The following is a 15,888-nucleotide window of genomic DNA, read 5'->3' as shown; positions in this document are numbered from 1 at the left end:
CTGCGGTGAGTGTCAGTGATGCACGTTTGTCAAGGGAGAGCCTCAGTGGTTCACATGTGTCTGTGATGCACGTATGTAAAGGGAGAGTTTAAGTGGTACACGTGTCTGTGGTGTGTGATAATGATGCGCGTGTGTCTGTGATGAGTATCAGCGATGCGCGTGTGTCTGTGGTATGTGTCGGTGGATACATGTGTCTGTGGTGTGTGTCAGTGATGTATACGTTTTAGATACAATGCAATGATTTTTAATGCTTATATTCTAACAAATCTTCGTTTGCTGCTCGCATCGTGTTCAGATAAAATAGTTACATCAAGACGCTGACAGATAGCGCTGGAGCACAGATATAAATATTTGTATTTGAATAGCAGTTGGGAAAGCTGAACCGAACGACAGGTTGGCATTCTATTATGCTAAACACCTCGACTTTCTCTCAGCCTATAATCAACCAGTGTGTGTGTCCGACAGAACGACATGCGCAGCGCAGGCGTGAGCCGACCTATCTTCCACCCTTGTTATAGATGTTAATTATCTTGCCGGCCTGGGAGACTTTGTTTAGACTAATCGCGACAGTGGCCTTTGGCGCGAAAAGCTGCATGATTAGATAGGGGCAACAACAAATTACGGAGGTATTCCCAAGGGTCCTCCCGTCTTCCAACAAACCGCGAGTTGCCCAAATACCTGCCATTGATAAAGTTGTAACGCGGGCTTCAGTCTGTCCCGTTACGGCATTCATGGAGATGTATATAGAAATATACAGTTTGTTCAAACCCTGGTGGGGATGTGACGTATAGATGCTTATTGGACCCTAGACTTCTACAAGTCTCTAAGGCAATACTTATTAGTTGAAATTATAATTTCTAGATTATATAAACAATAAATAATATAAAAGACTGGTGTCCTTAGACTGTCTGCTTATAACTTGCCTATTATAAAGATTACATTACTATACACCCATGGACTAATCTTTGAGTAGAGCCTGGAAGCAAGGCTAATTGTGCCCGTACATAGAATTCTGGCGCATTTGTCGTTTATGCATCGCATGCACACACACACTCACACACACACACACAGACACACACACACACACGCACACACACACGCACGTGCATGCACGTCGCTATATAAGTGCAATAATCTTGGACGCGACGTAAAACCCCATTTCACCTCATCTTTTATTATATTTTGATTTTTGGTCCTTTCGAATCTCCTCTGAAACTATGGAGCTAAAACTTGTGTGAATGATCTCCTCTATTGTGTCTCACATTTGAACATTTGCTCACATGATTCCGATCGGACTTTAAACATGGCCATCACGGCTGCCATATTGAAATGTCATTTTGGGCTATTATCATTATGAAACGTCAGAGACAGAGTCGTGTTGACAAAATATAGAGTGAGACACATATATAGGTCTTGACGTACTTAGGGGTGGCGTCTAGCGGAAGACCCGGGTTCGATTCCCCACATGAGTACAATGTGCAAAGCCCATTTTCCGGTGTACCCGGTGTATTGTATATTGTATATACTCACTCACATAGGGGTGGGGCCCATGGAGACGAGTTGACGTACTGAGGAGTGAGACACATGGCAACGTTGACGCACTAATAGGTGTGTGACACATAGACACGTGTCGACGTACTGCTGAGTGAGACACATAATACGTGTCGACGTTCTGAGGAGTGAGACACATTATACATGTTGACGTACTTAGGAGTGCGACAAAATATGCGTGTTGTTGTACTGAGGAGTGAGACACAATATGCGTGTTGACACACGGAGGCGTGAGACACAATATACGTGTTGACGTACGGAGGAGTGAGTGAGTGAGTGAGTATGGTTTTACGCCGCTTTTAGCAATATTCCAGCAATATCACGGCGGGGGCCACCAGAAATGGGCTCCACACATTGTACCCATGTCGGGAATCGAACCCGGGTCTTCGGCATGACGAGCGAACGCTTTAACCACTAGGCTACCCGACCGCCCCTGACGTACGGAGGAGTGAGACACAATATGCGTGTTGTCGTACGGAGGCGTGAGACACAATATGCGTGTTGTCGTATTGAGGCGTGAGACGCAATATACGTGTTGACGTACGGATGAGTGAGACACAATATACGTGTTGTCGTCCGGAGGCGTGAGACACAATATGCATGTTGACGTACGGAGGAGTGAGACCCAATATACGTGTTGACATATGGAAGAGTGAGATACAATATACGTGTTGACGTACGGAGGAGTGAGACAATATACGTGTTGACGCACTGAGTTGTGAGGCGCATAGAGACGTGTTGACGTACGTAGGAGTGAGACACAATATACGTGTTTATCATATAATGGGTAGGTTTCTCAGCAGGATAAAGCCAACGGATAAAAACGATATCCGTTGGGGTCATATGCGGATAGAGATGCAAATATCAGAGGTCAAGTAGGGACTACTTTCACTGTTTATTAACAAACATGGCGTCGCCCTCGTCATTCGGCGATCGAGTCAGAATTAACCATCGGGAATCTGGATAAACTACAGAGATAAATGCTTTAATTATCAAAAGAACAGTCTAATATACTGAAAATCAGTGTCTTACTGTGACGTAGCTAAGGCATTTTATAAGTTTGGGCAACTTTGGAGATATAAATTTCGACACAATTTTGCGAGGGCACGAGGCCTAGCCAAACGGGATCAGTAGCCATATCTGTGCTTGTAGACCTCTGCGGCTTGAACCTTTCTCCACAAATTTAAATAGTTGGATTTGGCCGAAATATGTTTGAATTGTTACCTTGGTTCGTTTTGTCGCTGTGTGTACATCTGACCACACTTCTTAACGTTATGACAGGACAGACCGACTGTCAACAACGTCTAACCGTGGCCGTGACGTCTCATAGACTAGGGTTAGAGTAGCTTCCCTTTGACAAAGGGCAGTTTCTCTAGCAGACAGACAGATCGATTGCCGCGAAAGGCAATTAAAAACAATTGTTGTTTTGCATATATGTTGCTTCGTCACTGTATAAGAAACAGATTTCAGTTGGAACTATATTGGCTACTGTCACTGTCCGACTGACACATCACTTACCCTGTGACGTAATAAATATTAATGCGCGCATTCCAGGAAAACTCGTAATGTTTCGGTAATGTTTTTGAGAGAGGGAAAGCGATTTTGAAGCACAGAATTAAAGAATGACATTATATGATAAAGAGGTTATCACGCTTGTGTGTTTGGGGATGGTAAATATCCTGTATTAGGAATAAACAATATCCCCAAACACACTCGCGTGATAACCTCTATTGACGCACTGAGTTGTGAGGCACATAGAGACGTGTTGACGTACTGAGGAGTGAGGCACATAGAGACGTGTTGACGTACTGAGGAGTGAGACACATAGAGACGTGTTGCCGTACTGAGGAGTGAGGCACATAGAGATGTGTTGACGTACTGAGGAGTGAGACACATAGAGACGTGTTGACGTACTGAGGAGTGAGACACATAAAGACGTGTTGACGTACTGAGTGATAAGACACATAGACACGTGTTGACGCACTGAGGAGTGAGGCACATAGAGACGTGTTGACGTACTGAGGAGTGAGACACATAGAGATGTGTTGACGTACTGAGTGATAAGACACATAGAGACGTGTTGACGTACCGAGGAGTGAGACACATAGAGACGTGTTGGCGTACTGAGGAGTGAGACACATAGAGATGTATTGACGTACTAAGGCGTGAGACACATAGAGAAGTGTTGACGTACTGAGTGATAAGACACAGAGACGTGTTGACGTACTGACGTACTGAGGAGTGAGGCACATAGAGACGTGTTGACGTACTGGGGAGTGAGACACATAGAGACGTGATTACGTACTGAGTGATAAGACACATAGAGACGTGTTGATGTACTGAGGAGTGAGACACATAGAGATGTGTTGACGTTCTGAGGAGTGAGACACATGGAGACGTGTTGACGTACTAAGGCGTTAGACACATGGAGATGTGTTGATGTACTGAGGAGTGAGACACATAGAGACGTGTTGACGTACTGAGGAGTGAGGCACATAGAGATGTGTTGATGTACTGGGGAGTGAGAAACATAGAGACGTGTTGACGTACTGAGGAGTGAGACACATAGAGATGTGTTGATGTACTGAGGAGTGAGAAACATAGAGATGTGTTGACGTTCTGAGGAGTGAGACACATAGAGACGTGTTGATGTACTGATGAGTGAGGCACATAGAGATGTGTTGACGTTCTGAGGAGTGAGGCACATAGAGACGTGTTGACGTACTGAGGAGTGAGGCACATAGAGACGTGTTGATGTACTGAGGAGTGAGACACATAGAGATGTGTTGACGTACTGAGGAGTGAGACACATAGATACGTGTTGATGAACTGAGGAGTGAGACACATAGATACGTGTTGATGAACTGAGGAGTGAGACACATAGAGATGTGTTGACGTTCTGAGGAGTGAGGCACATAGAGACGTGTTGATGTACTGAGGAGTGAGGCACATAGAGATGTATTGACGTTCTGAGGAGTGAGGCACATAGAGACGTGTTGCCGTACTGAGGAGTGAGACACATAGAGACGTGTTGACATACTGAGGAGTGAGGCACATAGAGACGTGTTGACATACTGAGGAGTGAGGCACATAGAGACGTGTTGCCGTACTGAGGAGTGAGACACATAGAGATGTGTTGACATACTGAGGAGTGAGGCACATAGAGACGTGTTGACGTACTGAGGAGTGAGACACATAGAGACGTGTTGCCGTACTGAGGAGTGAGGCACATAGAGACGTGTTGCCGTACTGAGGAGTGAGACACATAGAGATGTGTTGACATACTGAGGAGTGAGGCACATAGAGACGTGTTGACATACTGAGGAGTGAGACACATAGAGACGTGTTGACGTACTGAGGAGTGAGACACATAGAGATGTGTTTACGTTCTGAGGAGTGAGACACATGGAGACGTGTTGACGTACTAAGGAGTGAGACACATAGAGACGTGTTGACATACTGAGGAGTGAGAAACATAGAGATGTGTTGACATACTGAGGGGTGAGACACATAGAGACGTGTTGCCGTACTAAGGAGTGAGACACATAGAGACGTGTTGACGTACTGAGGAGTGAGACACATAGAGATGTGTTGACGTACTGAGGAGTGAGACACATAGAGACGTGTTGACGTACTGAGGAGTGAGACACATAGAGACGTGTTGACGTACTGAGGGGTGAGACACATAGAGATGTGTTTACGTTCTGAGGAGTGAGACACATAGAGACGTGTTGACATACTGAGGAGTGAGGCACATAGAGATGTGTTGACGTTCTGAGGAGTGAGACACATAGAGACGTGTTGCCGTACTGAGGAGTGAGACACATAGAGACGTGTTGACGTACTGAGGGGTGAGGCACATAGAGACGTGTTGCCGTACTGAGGAGTGAGACACATAGAGATGTGTTGACGTACTGAGGAGTGAGACACATAGAGACGTGTTGACGTACTGAGGGGTGAGACACATAGAGACGTGTTGACATACTGAGGAGTGAGGCACATAGAGACGTGTTGCCGTACTGAGGAGTGAGACACATAGAGATGTGTTGACATACTGAGGAGTGAGACACATAGAGATGTGTTGACATACTGAGGAGTGAGACACATGGAGACGTGTTGACGTACTGAGGAGTGAGACACATAGAGATGTGTTGACGTACTGAGGAGTGAGACACATGGAGACGTGTTGACATACTGAGGAGTGAGACACATAGAGACGTGTTGACGTACTGAGGGGTGAGACACATAGAGATGTGTTGACGTACTGAGGAGTGAGACACATGGAGACGTGTTGACATACTGAGGAGTGAGACACATAGAGACGTGTTGACGTACTGAGGGGTGAGACACATAGAGATGTGTTTACGTTCTGAGGAGTGAGACACATAGAGATGTGTTGACGTACTGAGGAGTGAGGCACACAGAGAGGTGTTGACGTACTGAGGAGTGAGACACATAGAGTCGTGTTGACATACTGAGGAGTATTTGCAGCCTACAGCACTCGTTCTCTGCTTGTATAAAACGCCAGTGGGAATCTGCTGCTCGTGTAAATATTTATCTGACAGCTGTTTTTTTTATCATTTGGATCTTTCACTTCTTTAACCAAACTCATTTCGCAGCTAAGGAGATTATAGCCAATGTACGTACAATTGTTTACAGCAAACCCCTCTTCTACTGATAGCGCTGTCGAGAAAGCACAGTGATGCTTTTCTTTGCAGATTCGAATGTTCCACATACACCGGACAAAAATATGCGAATTAACTACTGTTAGTCACAATACGCTACCTATTCCAGGTCTCTATTGGTGAATAGTTAGGGTTGAACGGCCGCAATTTCATGACACACAATTGTCTTGGAAGAGTTACCTGAACAGAGGTGTTCGGAGATAGACGGGAGAGTCATGTGATGTGAGGTGGTGAGGTGAAATGGGGTTTAACGTCGCGGCCAAGATTATTGCACTAATATCGTGACGTACATGCGCGTGCGTGCGTGCGTGCCTGCGTGCGCGCCTGCGTGCGCTTGTACTTGTACTCGTCCGGACTGATGCCGATTTATTGTGCTTGCCCACTGACATACCATGCCGCAGTTTAACCTGAATACACCACTCAGTATGCTGACTCCGAGCCGACCAGTCCTTGTTTTAGCCCCTTCATGCCGAGCGCCAGACAGGGTAACAACAAGTACCATCTTTCAACGTCTGTCGTTATGACGCGGCAGGGGATCGAACCCCGAACCTTCCGCTCTCCGGGCGGACGCTCTACCACTAGACCACGAAGGCGGTCGGAGAGGCATGTTTATAGAAAGACGGGAGCGTCATATACAGTGATTGATGCTTATTCCTCCGAGACTGAAGCGTGTTCGTCCTAGATCGAAGTGTGTTCATCCTGGCTTTAAGTGTGTTCGTCATAGATTGAAGCGTGTTCGTCCTACATTGAAGTGTGTTCATCCAAGATTGACGCGTGTTCATTCTGGATTGAATTGTGTTCGTTCTAGACTGAAGTGTTCGTCCAAGATTGAGGCGTGCTCGTCCTATTTCACAGAGTGCGTGTACATGCTAATGAGGAATATATGAAAGCGTAGAAGCTGCCCCAGCTTTTGGGATGTTGGAACTAATGTACAGTGACTTGATGACAGCAGTGGAACGAGATGTTGCCGCAAGTGTACTAAACCCTCCCTTTGTAGATAAACCCGAGTCCGGGTTCAGCCCCGCGTCATCCACTCTCAGCGCTCAATGCACAGTGAGCAACACAGAACGGCCTTAAAAAATCAAATTACTCACCATGCAAATGAGAATTGCACATGAGAATTTGGTGTTAAAGAATGTTCCCTATATTATATTTTGTTACACATTCGTATTTCCTTCGAAGTGTGGTAGGCTCTGTTAAGAGAGTTATCTATAAGAATTTTATTTCATACTGATACCATTTAAATTCAATCATAACTCATGGTAAAAGTAAACATTTAAGAGTACAAGCACCAGGCAATGAAATCAAAGAACAATTACAACACAGGAATAATGTTAATTTATTTTAGACAACGCACCCTGGCCTGAACGCCGACAACAGGCGATCTCCCGTACCCCGCAGCTTTGGGAGGCAGGGGGCGCACACGGTAGTAGGAGGGGAGTGAGTTTCAGGGCTGCGAGAGAGGTGATAGGGTGTCATGAGTAGACTGAGCCGATGCTACAGAGCTAGAGATGAAGGAGCTGGATACACACTGACGGCGATCCTAGGAACCTGCGTGTGTCACCCCTCTTCTCTCTGCTGATGTAGACGTGCACATCTTGGATGATGTTCCTGTCAGTGTTGTAGATAGATACCTCAGTAGACAGGTGAGTTGACGATGTGTTTGTGCTGGCGGCAGTGTACAGTCCCCAGGCGGCAGATGTGAAGTGCGTCTGTGGTAGTTGAGCACGGCGTGCACTGCGTGGTCAATGAGCAGAGGACAGACACAGTTGATGAAGATGTTGTAATCTGTGATGTTCATGTTCCAGGAGGACCAGCCAGGACAGGAGGACATGGCGTTCTGTATGATGCTGATGAGGAAGAAGGTCCATTTTTTCCCTGTTTTCACCTGGATCTTCATCATCGTTTCCTTCTTCATATGGTCAGTATTACGTCACGTGAGGTTCACGTTCCCGTCAGCTGCATTATAAAGTCTATATATACCGTTTCCTTCTTCATATGGTCAGTATTACGTCACGTGAGGCTCACGTCCCCGTCAGCTGCACTATATAGTCTATATATATCGTTTACGAAAGATGCAGGCAAATATCTTGAATTGGCACACATATCCTGAATATTCGGTTAATATAATGCCCCTCTAGCATGTCGGACAAGGACACAAGTACGAACTGTGGGACTATGAAGAATCTGGTAGTGAACAGGCTTAACGTGAACATAGTACATGGGAGTTCAATGCTGGGGAAATTAGACGTTTCTGACCTCTCGTTACAACAGACACAAGGTATATCTGCTATGATGTACTCTAAAGGTGAGATAGCCTTACCTAGGTAGTAAGTAAAGTTACCTTAACCCAAATGAGCTTACACCATATGCACATCGTTCATGTTTCATTACTGGAAGCGCTCGACCGGTATGCCGAAACATTGCATAGATAAGACAAATCAAGACTAAAGTGATAGGCAATAAATATATGTATATATTAAGTCATTTCATAATGCTTGGTCGTGTTCTTCCTCTTTGTAAACTTTCATCTTCATTGAACAAGTGCACCCGTTGACATATCTACAGCTCCGTGTTACTCGCCCAATGAAGCTGAAACTTTGCCCGGATACAGATTGCAGATTAGCGCCACGAGATGGCGGTCGGGTTATGCGTAGGCCAAATGTTAAAACTATCACTTTGGACAATTACAAGTTATTGTTTCTGTCTCTTGTCTGTATTGATTATTGGGTCATTGACCACATATTGATGAACGACTGCTGGTCAAACAGTTTCACTCGACATTATTAATTCTTAGGAATGATTAAGAAGATAATGAAAGCATCACGCTGACGGATGTGCTTGTCTTTTTTCTATCATTGTACCTAGGTTCCCTGTTAATCTACAATGCCATTATTACATTCAACGATCTAGTGAGAAATCTCACTTGAAGTTATTTTCTTTGCTATGTATGTGTGGTTTTCTTCACCAATCGTGCTTACACACAAAACATGAAAGCCTGTCCTACCCTGTTAAAAGATAGCAGAATGACAGGCTTCAAAGATTGCTTCTTGATGAACCACGCGTATTTAGCCCCCTAAGATTTTTTTATAAACCACCCAAGAAGAACACAGATAGCTATAAACAAGATGAGTTAACATGGTAATTGTATTGCCATTCCCAGTTCCTCCAGCGGGTTGGTTAAGCTATAGAATAACTTCCATTTGGAAGAATAAAGAGCCATGTAATAACCGCCATGTGTGTTTATGTTACAGCTGTAACCGACCGTTATTTGGTTATGTTCAGTAATGACAGAAGTCTTCTGGTTGATTGCTACGTTTATTATATCTGGTTCCAGAACAGATAAGTTGAGATATTAAGTTTCCCGAGTACCCCTCTTGTCAATGCCTTATGTTGCGGCACTAGTCTGTACGTCTTATCTTTCTAAAGGAATCTGTATACAGCTGATCCTTTTAGTACAATTAGTTAAATATATATGTTAATTGTAACAGTGTATATGCTGAGTGTATACATATATATGTATACCGCCAAAGGTATCGCGAACCATAGAAACATATAGAGAGGTAGCTACGTTAAGATGAGATGTTTCCATTGTGTACAAGAACAGTCGAGTGTTACCACAGTGTCTTAATTCCCATCACGATATGCTACACGTGATTTCCAATCTTTCCTTTAAGATATATATATATATATATATATATATATTAACATTAACATGCAATAAGTGTTAATCGAGGTAGCTGATGCCATGAGACTTAGTCTGTGGATTAAACGATTATTTGTAAATAAAATGCTCTGAATTGAATACCTTTGAGTACCCGCCAGGCATGAGAATGTTACAGCCATGGAATAACCGTCAAATGTGTGTATGTCCTAGCTATACTAGAATAGTTGTAGAATAACCGCTATGTGTATTGTGTTACAGTTATACATTACGTGCATTGTGCAGTGTGTGACGGTTGTAGAATAACCGCTATGTGTATTGTGTTACAGTTATACATTACGTGCATTGTGCAGTGTGTGACGGTTGTAGAATAACCGCTATGTGTATTGTGTTACAGTTATACATTACGTGCATTGTGCAGTGTGTGACGGTTGTAGAACAACCGCTATGTGTATTGTGTTACAGTTATACATTACGTGCATTGTTCAGTGTGTGACGGTTGTAGAATAACCGCTATGTGTATTGTGTTACAGTTATACATTACGTGCATTGTTCAGTGTGTGACGGTTGTAGAATAACCGCTATGTGTATTGTGTTACAGTTATACATTACGTGCATTGTTCAGTGTGTGACGGTTGTAGAATAACCGCTATGTGTATTGGGTTACAGTTATACATTACGTGCATTGTTCAGTGTGTGACGGTTGTAGAATAACCGCTATGTGTATTGTGTTACAGTTATACATTACGTGCATTGTTCAGTGTGTGACGGTTGTAGAATAACCGCTATGTGTATTGTGTTACAGTTATACATTACGTGCATTGTGCAGTGTGTGACGGTTGTAGAATAACCGCTATGTGTATTGTGTTACAGTTATACATTACGTGCATTGTTCAGTGTGTGACGGTTGTAGAATAACCGCTATGTGTATTGTGTTACAGTTATACATTACGTGCATTGTTCAGTGTGTGACGGTTGTAGAATAACCGCTATGTGTATTGTGTTACAGCTACGGTATAGCAGTTGCACATGGCCACGTGGAGCCAGATTTCCCCTACATCAGGTAAGCACAGTCTGCACGTGTACACACGCCGACATGAACATGCAGTAAGATATCTGATTGGTAGTGGGACATATTCCGAGGACTGTTAATGAGGCTGTAGCTGTGTTACAGTATTGTCATGATGTTGTGAACCTCATCTGTACACTCGTCCACGGTGTCCCATGTTCGTCCTAACAGCCCACATGGGGATGAGCGGATACAGTGTGACTTGTATCGGTGTTCATACTATCAGCCACTTGTACAGGTCTGCATGGCCCAGACTCCACTAGTGGCTGCAGCTGGAATATTGTTGAATGTGTCATTAAAGTGGTGGTCAGTGATAGTACACAGTGGTTGTCAGTGATAGTACACAATGGTTGTCAGTGATAGTACACAGTGGTTGCCAGTGATAGTACACAGTGGTTGCCAGTGATAGTACACCGTGGTTGTCAGTGACAGTACACAGTGGTTGTCAGTGAAAGTACACAGTGGTTGTCAGTGATAGTACACAGTGGTTGTCAGTGACAGTACACAGTGGTTGTCAGTGATAGTACACAGTGGTTGTCAGTGATAGTACACAGTGGTTGTCAGTGATAGTACACAGTGGTTGTCAGTGACAGTACACAGTGGTTGTCAGTGACAGTACACAGTGGTTGTCAGTGACAGTACACAGTGGTGGTCAGTGATAGTACACAGTGGTTGTCAGTGATAGTACACAGTAGTTGTCAGTGATAGTACACAGTGGTTGTCAGTGACAGTACACAGTGGTTGTCAGTGACAGTACACAGTGGTTGTCAGTGACAGTACACAGTGGTTGTCAGTGATAGTACACAGTGGTTGTCAGTGACAGTACACAGTGGTTGTCAGTGACAGTACACAGTGGTTGTCAGTGACAGTACACAGTGGTTGTCAGTGACAGTACACAGTGGTTGTCAGTGATAGTACACAGTGGTTGTCAGTGACAGTACACAGTGGTTGTCAGTGATAGTACACAGTGGTTGTCAGTGATAGTACACAGTGGTTGTCAGTGATAGTACACAGTGGTTGTCAGTGATAGTACACCGTGGTTGTCAGTGATAGTACACCGTGGTTGTCAGTGACAGTACACAGTGGTTGTCAGTGATAGTACACAGTGGTTGTAAGTGACAGTACACAGTGGTTGTCAGTGACAGCACACAGTGGTTGTCAGTGATAGTACACAGTGGTTGTCAGTGATAGTACACCGTGGTTGTCAGTGATAGTACACCGTGGTTGTCAGTGATAGTACACAGTGGTTGTCAGTGATAGTACACAGTGGTTGCCAGTGATAGTACATCGTGGTTGTCAGTGATAGTACACAGTGGTTGTCAGTGATAGTACACAGTGGTTGTCAGTGATAGTACACAATGGTTGTCAGTGATAGTACACAGTGGTTGTCAGTGATAGTACACAGTGGTTGTCAGTGATAGTACACAGTGGTTGTCAGTGACAGTACACAGTGGTTGTCAGTGATAGTACACAGTGGTTGTCAGTGATAGTACACAGTGGTTGTCAGTGATAGTACACAATGGTTGTCAGTGATAGTACACAGTGGTTGTCAGTGATAGTACACAGTGGTTGTCAGTGATAGTACACAGTGGTTGTCAGTGATAGTACACAGTGGTTGTAAGTGATAGTACACAGTGGTTGCCAGTGACAGCACACAGTGGTTGTCAGTGATAGTACACAGTGGTTGTCAGTGACAGCACACAGTGGTTGTCAGTGATAGTACACAGTGGTTGTCAGTGATAGTACACAGTGGTTGTCAGTGATAGTACACAGTGGTTGTAAGTGATAGTACACAGTGGTTGCCAGTGACAGCACACAGTGGTTGTCAGTGATAGTACACAGTGGTTGTCAGTGACAGCACACAGTGGTTGTCAGTGATAGTACACAGTGGTTGTAAGTGATAGTACACAGTGGTTGCCAGTGACAGCACACAGTGGTTGTAAGTGATAGTACACAGTGGTTGCCAGTGACAGCACACAGTGGTTGTCAGTGATAGTACACAGTGGTTGTCAGTGACAGCACACAGTGGTTGTCAGTGATAGTACACAGTGGTTGCCAGTGATAGTACACAGTGGTTGTCAGTGATAGTACACAGTGGTTGTCAGTGACAGTACACAGTGGTTGTCAGTGATAGTACACAGTGGTTGCCAGTGACAGCACACAGTGGTTGTCAGTGATAGTACACAGTGGTTGTCAGTGACAGCACACAGTGGTTGTCAGTGATAGTACACAGTGGTTGCCAGTGATAGTACACAGTGGTTGTCAGTGATAGTACACAGTGGTTGTCAGTGACAGTACACAGTGGTTGTCAGTGATAGTACACAGTGGTTGTCAGTGATAGTACACCCACACAGTGGTTGTCAGTGATAGTACACAGTGGTTGTCAGTGACAGTACACAGTGGTTGTCAGTGATAGTACACAGTGGTTGTCAGTGATAGTACACCCACACAGTGGTTGTCGTTGCAGCTACACCGCCATCCAGACGCCAGAGAGATGCTACTTCAGCCAGCTGATTAACTTCGGGGCCTGTCTGCGTGAGTACCTGAGTTCATGCTGGAACACATTGTCTGCATTGTATATACCTGCCTGCTTGCTCCGTTAACCTTTGGCGTAAAACTAATTAGCATCTCATCAACACACTTGCCACAAGACTCAGATACTAGTATATTGTTTTCCCTGGATGTTAGATGCTGGTCCGTGCACAGCCGTGCACAGCCGGGGCTCACCACATATTGTATACAGAGACGTCGGACTGAATTAGTTAGTCCGAGGGTTTGGTCCGCTTTAGCTCCTTTCTAATCGCATCGCATCGCATCGCATCGCATCGCATCTATCACTATGTGTAGGCTTAATAATTAAACGCAACTAGATTACGCGGCTCCAGTAGACTTCTAGCTGTCTGTGAGAGGACATGTTTTTCCCTAGACTAACATCTAGTCTCTGAAATGAATATATGTTACAGAAAAAACACATCGTTATCTTCTTGGTTCAAGATACGATGCAAGATACACAATATTTTATTGCATAAACGTTCCATGTAGAAACAGTTACAATATTCTATAAAATATATAAACAGATACACAATAAGTCAGGATAACAATACGAAGTATCAATAAAAAAATATTATGTTATGACCTAGGATTATATATAATAAGTAATTCAAATATATTTGAAGTTGTATGCATGATAGCAGACTTTTTCTATGTTACATCGTTCATTATTTGAAAAAGTAGACTTACTATTTCTGTGATTTTAAGGCTTTCAAAATATTTTTGGAAAGGAAAGAGAATTAAACATTGATACTGCAGTAATCTAGACTTGCCAAATAGCATAGACTTGCATGGGCTGTATTGGTATTATTTGCTTCAGGGTCTGTATGCCAGACTAGTGTTTCCCCATCATGCATCTTCAGGACTTGGGAAATTAATGTTGTCACTCCTGTAGTCTTACGAATCTCAAAGAAATTCAAGTAGTCTTTTGTATGGATTCTTTAAAAAGGGACAAAAAGACAATGTTACCATTACAATTTAGCGACGACTATTACTTAACACCTGACCCCTTGTGTTCGGCCCCACACTGCTACAAGATATCTAGGAGTTACGGAGGACACCCAAACGGTTCTGTTTGGTTATTACTGCTTATTACCACTTTATCTCCAGCTTCTGATTCCAGACGTGCCATGTCGAGTTGTGTAAGTAAACAAACATACTCGTGGGCAGACAGGGAAGTGAGACAGGTACTTGACCAGGACCCCTCCCTGCTACAACCTAGAGAGTCCCTGTGTGGGCCAGCAGTAGCCGACACCACCATCTGGTTAACGTCCACTAACTCGGTTCTCACAACACTGACTCAATAACAGGCAGGGATAGGCACGGCCACGAGTCGTTAGTCCGATAACATGGTGTCCCATGACATTTGGCTACTGTATCTTATATGTACAATTAGGCTACTGTGACTTCCCACAAACATCTATGTATAATTAGGCTACCGTGTCTCCCCACAGAACATCTATGTATAATTAGGCTACCGTGTCTTCCAAGAGAACATATATGTATAATTAGGCTACCGTGTCTTCCCACAGAACATCTATATTTACTAAGGCTACCGTGTCTTCCCACATAACATATATGTATAATTAGGCTACCGTGTCTTCCCACAGAACATATATGTATAATTAGGCTACCGTGTCTTCCCACAGAACATATATGTATAATTAGGCTACCGTGTCTTCCCACAGAACATATATGTATAATTAGGCTACCGTGTCTTTTCACAGAACATATATGTATAATTAGGCTACCGTGTCTTCCCACAGAACATATATGTATAATCAGGCTACCTTGTCTTCCCACAGAACATATATGTATAATTAGGCCACTGTGTCTTCACACAGAACATCTATATTTACTAAGGCTACCGTGTCTTCCCACAGAACATATATGTATAATTAGGCTACCGTGTCTTCCCACAGAACATATATGTATAATCAGGCTACCTTGTCTTCCCACAGAACATATGTGTATAATTAGGCCACTGTGTCTTCACACAGAACATCTATATTTACTAAGGCTACCGTGTCTTCCCACATAACATATATGTATAATTAGGCTACCGTGTCTTCCCACAGTACATATATGTATAATTAGCTACCGTGTCTTCCCACAGAACATATATGTATAATCAGGCTACCTTGTCTTCCCACAGAACATATATGTATAATTAGGCTACAGGGATCTCGGGTGCCTCATTTCGCTGACAAGGGTTTTATCCGTCTCTGTCATGATTCGAAAATAATGGGTTCTAATTCTAGATTTAGTATTTTGCTTTAGGGTGGGTCTTGGACAGTAGTTTTAAGACAGAGCACGTCACTGTTACACCCCAGGATATGACGCGCTTCCATGGATGCATGTGTTTATAG

The 15,888-nt window shown here is 43.8% G+C and overlaps 1 protein-coding gene across 5 annotated transcripts in view; it reads left to right on the top strand.

Moving 5' to 3' along the window:
• Positions 1-15,888, top strand: part of LOC124142941 (DNA damage-regulated autophagy modulator protein 1-like) — a 76,473-nt gene that overhangs the window by 48,430 nt on the left and 12,155 nt on the right. For 3 of the 5 annotated variants that reach the window (XM_046511705.2, XM_046511700.2, XM_046511702.2), the window contains exons 2-4: positions 8,045-8,157; positions 10,910-10,963; positions 13,422-13,504. In XM_046511705.2, coding sequence (XP_046367661.1) covers positions 8,069-8,157; positions 10,910-10,963; positions 13,422-13,504 — 226 coding nt within the window. In that variant the 5' untranslated portion in view covers positions 8,045-8,068. Of the gene's footprint in view, positions 1-6,756; positions 7,883-8,044; positions 8,158-10,909; positions 10,964-13,421; positions 13,505-15,888 lie in introns of those variants that run through there. The other 2 variants (XM_046511704.2, XM_046511701.2) reach the window with 2 other exon arrangements.

The sequence above is a fragment of the Haliotis rufescens genome, unplaced genomic scaffold (genome assembly GCF_023055435.1).
Source record: "Haliotis rufescens isolate VD_foot unplaced genomic scaffold, xgHalRufe1.0.p SCAF_6, whole genome shotgun sequence".
NCBI classification, from domain to species: domain Eukaryota; kingdom Metazoa; phylum Mollusca; class Gastropoda; order Lepetellida; family Haliotidae; genus Haliotis; species Haliotis rufescens.
The sequence above is the reverse complement of the archived record's forward strand: the minus strand, read 5'-3'. Positions and strand labels throughout refer to the sequence as shown.